The following is a 9,768-nucleotide window of genomic DNA, read 5'->3' on the forward strand; positions in this document are numbered from 1 at the left end:
TATTTTTTTCTTTCAAAAGAAGGGAGATGTAGTAGGTTAGTTTGTAAATATTAACATATTGGCATGCTCAGCAACATGTCTCGCCAGCGTCTCGGTGTTCTTGTTGTAGTCTACTAGCTTATATCCTTATACATGTACTATAACACCCAACAGCAAACTATTTTTCAGATTTGATTTCCTATACTAGTAATTAATAACTGTTCTATACTTATGAAATGACACAGTCTGGTATCGCAAACAATGTATGAAGGTCATTCACTCAAAGCATGTTTTATCATTCATGTAGTAAATAAAAGTGAAGATAAACAAATAAAAACTACCAGTCTATTATGACCTTTCTATGTGCATACACAGGCTATTGACGACTAACATGACGTACTCAAATTTCATTAAGTTACATGTAGTACATTCAGTCGTGTGTTGTGTTTGTATACATAACGGATGTAAGAGATATTTTTGTGTACTTTCATGTTTAATACAAACTGTATAGTGCATTACAATTGCAAATGATAAATGCGCGCAGAGTGTTGACCGAGCCTGACCGTGGCTGGTCATGGGTTGTTTTGTTTGCAAGTTTTAGCTCTTACTTTCTGATTGGAGGATTGGTTAATTCCGTCGGCGTGATTCATTCTGTATTGCTCGAGAGATACGAAGAAAGTGTGTCGTTGACGGCATGGGTAGGATCTTTGCATTCTGCTTTTCTCTTGCTTGGAGGTAAGAATATTTTGAACTAAGATTTGTGTGTAATTTATTCATATTGTAAGGGTGTCTAACGTCTAGCCTTTTTTTACACTTGCGTCCTTGTATGTAAATATTTGACCCGATTTGAAATTCAAAATTATTTTTTAATATATATTTATATTAAAGTGCAGGTGAATATACGTAATTCACATATATTTGTACGTACGAATTGCAGTTAACAGTGTTAAGTAAAGGTAAATTGTATAGATAACAGATGACTTTAGAGACAGGTTAATCGTACTATTTAAAGTGTTTAATGCAACTTTGGCCATATTCACGGTGATAGGGCGTTTACCACAACTTTTCCGCGCAACGTCAAAATACCATCCTTCTGACCGAGACACCGTATATTTCTGGACAAAATACTAATGGCGGGATAACCAAATTGCAGGTAATAGCTTACAAAATATGTTTCTGCTGAACATTGCAAAATTATTCCAATTGTTTAATAAGTACTCCATCCATTAACTGGTATTATTTATATAGACCAGACCTTCAGAAGTTGTCCATAAAAAAACATTTGATAACAGCAACATAACATAACAGCAGCTAAATTAACAGTAACTTATAAAGTATGGTGCAAATGAAAACGGTTCCAGTATTTATCGGTCAAACGGAAAAGAATGCGGTGTTTGAATTCAGTGTTGTACGGTGCTCCAATATTCGAGTCAATAGGCTTTTTTACAAAATTTATTCCCTAAAATTTACAATAGAAACACACAATTTTGTATGGAACTTGAATTTATGCCTAACCATAATATAAACATGAGCTCGTAAGGTCATAGAACAAATACATCGTCGTTTTAACACATGTTTTTGTGACAAGTACGAGTCATGTTGAGGTAGACACGATCTTTTGTAAACACTATTTCTTCGAAGTATGTAATTTTTTGTGAATTGTGTTGTGCTAGATTAACGATAGATTGTTTCAAAAATTCGATGGAGTACTTAAACAATTGGAATAATTTTGCAATGCCCAGCTGTAAGATATTTTGTAAGCTATTACATGCAATTTGGTTATCCCGCCATTTATATTTTGACCAGAAATATACGGTGTCTCGGCCAGAAGTATGATATTTTGACGTTGCGCGGAAAAGTTGTGGTAAACGCCCTATCACCGTGATATTCTGCTTAAAATTTTCTTGGGCTTGCACAATTTCTCATGGAAGGAAGTTCCAACGTATGATGTTAGCAGGAGAGAACGAATACTTATAATGTTATAGGAAATACAAATGTAGGGGATAATTGGTCTCTGGTGCATATGTCTTGTTTGTCTATTCTGGGATTTCAAATATTTTGGTACGGGTATAGCAACCAGTCCATGCAGTATATGTAAAATATAATGAGCTCTTCTTAATATCTCCTATTTTAATGTGCGCCATCCCACCTGACCTAGCTCGTCTGTGACATTGCCGTATAGTGGTAAGTCCTTAACAAAGCGTGCGATTCGACGCTGTACCATTTCAACCTAGTGAATATTTTGTTGGATAAATAGGTAGTATATTCTATCTGAGGGCTGACTAAGGCTTTGTACTGAGATGTAAAAAGATTTCTTTACTTGTGATACCTAAGAACAGTGCATTTATGGGATTAAATACATATCCTATAAACTTTCCTATACTTGTAATCTGTGAAAATATTGTTGGAGGATATTTTTGCAGTGAGTAATAAAAAGCAATGTCGTTGGCGAATTACCTGACCTTTGAGAGTACATTTTCAGTCAGTTCTTTAATATAATGACGAAAATAAATCGATCTAAGGTCAGAGCCATTTGGGACTTCGGAAGTTACAGGCATTTCGTCTGAAGTTTAACTATCGTCCATAAACAGCTTAATCAAACCGAGTTTGCAATATTTTTAATTTTGCCGTTCTGTGCGTTCTTCAATAATTCTTTTTTCCTCTATTTTACAGTCACATAAGTGTTATTTGTGCCATGTGTAAAAAGTCGCCTTGTACATTTAATAAAAAAATATCATTTAAGAACGTTTAGCACGACATTTGTGTGCATGTTTGTGGTGTTTACGTTCGTTCTATTTTGATCTTTTTCTGGATGGGTGGTTCCAATAGTCCTACTTGAATACTGTTCCATCATGTTTTTGCCTGCTTTTTAAATTTATCTTTAGACGCATTATCAGTGATATACAGGATCTATAATTTCCCTTATCAAAATTGCATTTTATTTTGTTTGAATGTTGAATTTTGCTTAAGCCGGTACTAGAGGATTTTGGTGGTACCTTGCAAATATCACTTCCGTCCACGGATAGGGCCAATCAACCCGAACCTGCAACATTTTTAATTAAGCCCTTTTGGGCGTTCTTCAGGGATACTGATTTTCTTTATTTTGACCTTTACAAGGTCAGATTGTAAGGTCAGATTTGTCTCTATCAGGAAAGACTCATTGTTATGTGGTGCATCGATCATTGAAAACCATATTGGAGGTTCTGGTGATTAACCTTGTCGATGTCTTTGGAGAAATACTTTTTTGGTCATGACCATTTTCTTGCAGTTAGGTATATACTGAGAATCCTGCTCGATATATGGTAAGAGGGAAGACTTTCTGTACATATTTTGAGCTGAAAGGACGTTTTCAGGACTATCTTGGCACTGTAGTTTGTCATAAAAGTATCTCATGTTTATCCTAAAAAACTAGTTTTGTGACTCTTGAAATCATGTTTAAACGAAATACATGGATTGCTTTCCACCATTTGAAGTATCTTATTTCTTTTCTTAATTTGACGCCTTATACTTTTGTTAATCCAGTGCAGCTAGACCTTTGAAACCTGTCATTTTAGTGGGCTTCAAACCGAGTCTGCAATTCTTATGTAATTTTGTTGTGATAAATGCTTTCGAGGGATCACTTTGTTTCCAGATTTTTATACTTCACAAAAGCAGGTGTCAAGTGCTGTGTGGCAGCTGTAAAAAGTTTCCCCGTACTTCACTTCAGTGTTGTTATATTTTTCTGGTCCTTCGGGATCATTGATGCCGGCACTATTACGTGTTGAGAATTGAGTACCGCTCAAGCCGGTGCTAGGGGGCGTGAGGGATGTTGCACGTATTCATTATCCCTCATGTACAGACTCAATCAAACCGAGTCTGCAATTCTCTTGTAATTTTGTTGTGATTAATGCTTCCGATGGATCACTTTGTTTCCAGATTTTTATACTTCACAACAGCAGGTGTCAAGTGCTGTGTGGCAGCTGTAAAAAGTTGCCCCGTACTTCACTTAAGTGTTGTTTCTGGTCCTTCGGGATTATTGATGCCAGCACTATTACGTGTTGAGAATTGAGTACCGCTCAAGCCGGTGCTAGGGGGCGTGAGGGATGTTGCACGTATTCATTATCCCTCATGTACAGACTCAATCAAACCGAGTCTGCAATTCTTATGTTATTTTGTTGTGTGATTAATGCTTCCGAGGGATCACTTTAACAGATAAATACGGGAAACGGACAAAAGCCCTCCCGGACAAAAGCCCTCCCGTCAAAACTGAATCCCGCGATAACTTAAAAGTACTGAAAATATTTTTATGAAACTTGATATATGGATGGATGGCAGTATGGAGATTATGCACGTCTTTTTCTATTCTTCCTGTTTGAAAATTCCGGTTGCTATGGCAACAAATAGACTGAAAATATGGCAAATTTAACACATAAACTGGATCCAGTGATAACGTAAAAAGTACTTAAAATATTTTTATGAAACTTGATATATGGATAGGTAGCATAGAGATTATGCAGGTCTTTTTCTTTTCTTCCTTTGTTGAAGATTCTGGTTGCTATGGCAACAAATAGACTGAAAATTTGGCATATTTAACACATAAACTGGACCCAGTGATAACGTAAAAAGTACTGAAAATATTTTTATGAAACTTTAAATATGGGTAGATGGCAGTCTGGAGATTATGCACATTTTTTCTGATTGATATGGCAACAAATAGACTGAATTTCAAGATTTCAGATTCCAGTTTTTACGCTTTTTCACTATAAGTTCTTTATTTCTTAAGGTATTTACTTCAAACTTTAAATACTAGTCTCTGGTCATCAACCACATCATATGTGACAAGGTTTTCAACACTAGAAAAAAATCAGAATTACCTCCCTTGAACTTAGAATTTTCATGAAAAAAATGTTTTTTTTTTTTAACAACTTCTTTATTTCTTAATGTATCTGCTTCAAACTTATAATATGTATGTTTCTTATTATCACTCAACATATGTGAGGAGGTTCAATACTCTAGCAAAACTATTTTCAGATTTATGCCCCCCTTGAACTTTTTCGAGAAATTGGTATTTTTTACTTCCAACTTCTTCATTCCTTATAGGATTTACATTTACAGCACATAAATAAAACATTCTAGTGTTCCGTGGTAAACATGTTTTCTAAGTGTCATACCTCCTTTCCTTATTACAATGAAATTTTACTGGATTGTTATCCATCGATGGTTTGTTTTTAGCAGATAATGACCTGTGCATGTGCAAAGAGGGTACCGTTTGAGTAGATTTCGCAAAGAGGGTACCGATATGGATATGCACCGTGATGTATAGGTATACGATTTAACTCTGACACATTTTCAACAGAAAGGTCCCCAAACTATGATACAAGTAATCTATATTTCGTTCCTATTTATGTGATAACTAAAATGTTAGCTATTTTTCAGGTCCAGTATCGAGTGCTGTTGTTGACAGGTTCAGCTGCAGGGTAGCAATAATGTTGTCAGGCGTCTTCTTTATCATCGGTTACCTATCAACGGCATTTGCAACAAACATAAGAATTGCTATATTTACATGTGGAATCATTGGAGGTTACTGTTAGGATTTTACATTTACTGCCTAATAAGCTATTAGGCATGCCCTTTTCTTACAAGAATTTGAGATTGTAATCTGTATATGCTATGGAGTAGGCATTTATAATTAGGATCAGTTAAGAAAGATTTTTAAAACTTTGAATTTAACAAGCACATATATTTTACAAAATTCTTCGTCATCTCTTCTATGAATAGCTTTAAATATCTGTTATATGAATATCTGGAATATCGTCATCCGTAAATGTTAACCTTTGGAAATTTCTTTTTTAAGGTATGGGAGCTGGACTTGGCTGCACAGCAAGCTTGGTTGTAATAGGCTTCAATTTTGAGAAAAGGCGGGATTTCGCTCTGGGTATTTGTATGTCAGGTGTTGGCATTGGTGTATTTGTACTCGCTCCACTCATGCAAGCTGCACGTGAACACTATGGTTCCGAAGGTTTCTTCATCATTCTGGCAGCGATGTCAGCTAATATTATCACATGCGGTATGTTGTGTTTCCCCAGTCAGCTGGAGCGACTTACTAAATCAGAGAGGCATAAAGACAAAATTTCATCAGAAGACAAATTTGGTAAAACGCCTTCTATCTCGGTGTTACGCACATATTTTGCCGTGTTGGCTAATCGCGGAGTCATACTTATGTGCATATCGTTCTTCATATATGCTATTGGATCTTTTCTTGTATATCTTCATTTGCCGCATTATATAGAATCAAAAGGTGAAAGCGGAGCTAAAACAGCATTTCTTGTTGCTCTGATCGGCATTATCTCGGCTGTAAGTCGGGTGTTAACGGGGATTGTGGCAAACACACATAAAATTGATGACGTTATCATATACTCTGTTTCTATAGCTTTATTTGGTTCAGCAACTGTAGTGTACCCATTTATCGCGGATAATTATACAGGACATGTTGTCTATGTTAGCTGTGTAGGACTTTTTTATGGTTGTTGCTTCGTTGTTTCGTCTGGGGTGCACGTGAAGTTTGTCGGTATCAACTACATATCGTCTGCTGTCGGTTTACAATTCTTCTTCGGTGGTGGTGGTGCAATCATTGGTCCTGTTTTCGCAGGTAAACAATTGACAAAGATAAACTAATATTAAAAACGCATTCACCTTCATAATTTTCTGAAAAACTAATCTTATTTGAAGTCCTTTAACGCTTATATGATGTGTGTGTGTGTGTGTGTGTGTGTGCGTGCGTGCGTGTGTTTGCGTGCGTGCGTGCGTGTGTGTGTGTGTGAGCATAAAGACAATGTAATAAATTTCGTAATATCTTTACCTCAAATATTCTGCAAGTTTCATACAAAGGAACGTAGTAAAAGAACTAATACATGTAATTTTCTAACAAAGTTAAAAGCAACAAATTATTAAATTGTTGTTACCTTTGTAAGGCTCGAACCCAAACTATTTTGTGTTGATAGGTGGACTCGATCGGTGTTCGCAATATTGGATGACAGTAGATATAAAAACAGATCTCTGTTTAGTTTCGATATACTGACCTATTTCAAATTTAACGCTGAACTTCTTACTGCATGATATGTGTCGATATCATTTGTACACTTTACAAAAATATTTTGATATTTTAGGTGCACTTGTAGACATTGGAGGAACATATGAACAGACATTTATTACAGCAGGTGTGTACAGAAGTGTCTTCCAAAATTAATTTCTTACACATTTTTAGTTCGACTATACGAAGTATATGGAGAACTGTGGCGTCCGCTTCCAGATTTCAGATTAAAGTTTTGGTGCTGTAAAGTATTTTCACCATAACTTTTTCATTTCTTAAGGTATCAACGTCAAATATCTGTTCCTTATCATCAACCACATCTTATGTGACAAGGTTCATAACTCTAGCACCAATATTTTCAGATTTATCTCCCCTTGAACTTAGAATTTTCCTTAAAAAAATATTTTTTTTACCGTATTAACTTTTTCATTTCTTAAGGTATCAACTTCAAACTTCAAATATCTGTTCCTTATCATCAATCACATCATATGTGACAAGGTTTATAACTCTAGCGCCAATATTTTCAGATTTATCTCCCCTTGAATTTAGAATTTTCCTTAAAAATATTTTTACTGTTACTTCTTTATTTCTTAATCGCTCAACTTCATACTTCAAATAAATTTTCCTTACTATCAACCACATCTTATGCGACAAGGTTCATAACTCTGGCGCAAATATTTTCATACTTATCTCCCCTTTTATTTGAAAAATGTTATTTTTAACTTTAACTTCTTTAATTTGAAAGGTATCTACCTAAAACTTCAAATACATATTCCTTATCATTAACCAGATCTTATGTGACAATGTTCATAACAATTGTAGCAATATTTTCAGATTATCTCCCTTTGAACTTAGTATTTTCTTTAAGAAATATGATAACTTCTTTACTTTTTAAGATATCTTCTTCAAACTTTAAATATATATTTCTTATCATTACACACATGTTGTGTGACAATGTCCTTAACTGAAGTGTGACTTTTTTACAGAATTATACCCCCTTGAATTTGGAATTCATGTTTACAACTATAACTTATTGTCATAAGAAGAAATATATTTATATCATAATTGGTTTTTCTTTCATAGTTTTGTCTTCCTTACTGCGTCCTGTATTTAATTAGTCGAGCTTTGCTGTCTCCTTTGACAGCTATTGTTATACCGTTATATTTTTATAGCCTTTACATTGTATATCTTGTAAATATAATGTTTGTCTGAGCTTCTAGACGAGAACGCATTTTATTTGGAAATGTATGTTATGTCAATCGGTACCCTTCGCAAATTGATACTTGACGGAATATAACGTAAAGAAATACGATTGTATGGTCGTAACGTCCTACCCACAAGCTACATTTGTATCGAAAACAATAAATGTGGGCTGTACTTGTCATTTATAATTTGGGTTCATTTTTAACATGTTAATTGGTTGTTGTATATTTTACAGGTTGTTGTTTGCTAATTTCGTCGTGTTTAGGTGCAGTGCTCCTGTTTGTTCGAAAACCTTTCGGCCGTGAAGATGTGCCAAAGGCCAAAAGTGATACGGAGCAAGAAACATGTGAAACAAAGTTCATTGATAATAATGAACAATAAGTTCCATTACCCTATAACTGCGGAAGGTCTAGTTATTGATTAGCCAAGGGTTTCAGGCGTCAGTGTGACATTGACCTAATGACCTCATAACCCGTAGGAATCATCCACTGACCACTGGGCAATGTTCCTACCGAGTTAAATAAATCTCGGGATATTTTAAGTCCGGTCCACTGTGACCTTGATTAACGACATCAAAAATAATGGGGTCGTCTGCTGGCAATGGGCAATCTCACTGGCAAGATTAAAAAAAACTTAGACGTGTTATTTTTTAAGTTATTGATAAGAAACGGATTATTATACAAACTGGAATTTTCCAATGTTTAAACACGCTGTTTTACCTTATAAACAAAATATGATTTTTACCCATGGAAAAAATAATGAAACATTAAAAAAGTTATTAAAGAAAATGCTAACTTGATCGGTCTTTTTTTTTGGATTTCCTTCCCATGCAGATCACGCAAGTCACTTTGCATAAACACCATGACTGTTACCTTGACCGTATTTACTTCAGAAGCAAAAAACCGTTTGTTTAGCATGTCCGTACATTTCACAGTATAATGGCAATAAATTTGTGATTTTTTTTTTCAGAATCATTCTCCGTGTTATTATCAATTAGAAATGGAAAGTCCGATATACATGTAATGTTTAAGAAACTCCATTTGCGATTTCATGATATTTTAAAAGACAAGTCAGACAAATTATGTTGGGTTCAATGCCACGTAGGAATACGAGAGAATAAAACAGTAGCTGCTTTGGCTAAATAATCCTTGAATTCCCAGTACATGTAATTAGATTTATCCTCAAGTTTAGCGTTAATTAGGAGCTGATTTTAGTCAGATTGCGACTTACATCTTCTTAAGAAATTGATCGAATGAGGAGGACGGGCGTACAAGCGGACCACCCAATCAAATTATGCTCTCCGCCTTTTAAGTGGGGTGGGGGGCATAAAAACTCGTATGTAATTACATCTCCAGAAAAACTTTGGAAAATAACAATAAAATACCGATGGAGCAGTTATAACGAAAGCTATACAGTACTGTAATATTATGTTTCTATTCTAAATGGAAACCTCAAAAGTTTCCAAACACAACGATATTGAACTTATGTCTGGCTCTGTTCGATTGAAGGTAGTGGTA

General features: G+C 35.0%; 1 protein-coding gene across 1 annotated transcript; it reads left to right on the forward strand.

Moving 5' to 3' along the window:
* Positions 1–425: 425 nt before the first annotated feature.
* LOC132730497 (monocarboxylate transporter 3-like) lies at positions 426–9,552 on the forward strand. Its single transcript, XM_060716486.1, has 5 exons — positions 426–714; positions 5,395–5,538; positions 5,813–6,607; positions 7,125–7,175; positions 8,487–9,552. The coding sequence occupies exons 1-5, from the start codon at positions 507–509 to the stop codon at positions 8,630–8,632; spliced, it is 1,344 nt and encodes a 447-aa protein (XP_060572469.1). The 5' UTR covers positions 426–506; the 3' UTR covers positions 8,633–9,552.
* Positions 9,553–9,768: the final 216 nt, after the last annotated feature.

The sequence above is a fragment of the Ruditapes philippinarum genome, unplaced genomic scaffold (assembly GCF_026571515.1).
Source record: "Ruditapes philippinarum isolate M1 unplaced genomic scaffold, ASM2657151v2 ctg5_1_1_1_1, whole genome shotgun sequence".
NCBI lineage: Eukaryota > Metazoa > Mollusca > Bivalvia > Venerida > Veneridae > Ruditapes > Ruditapes philippinarum.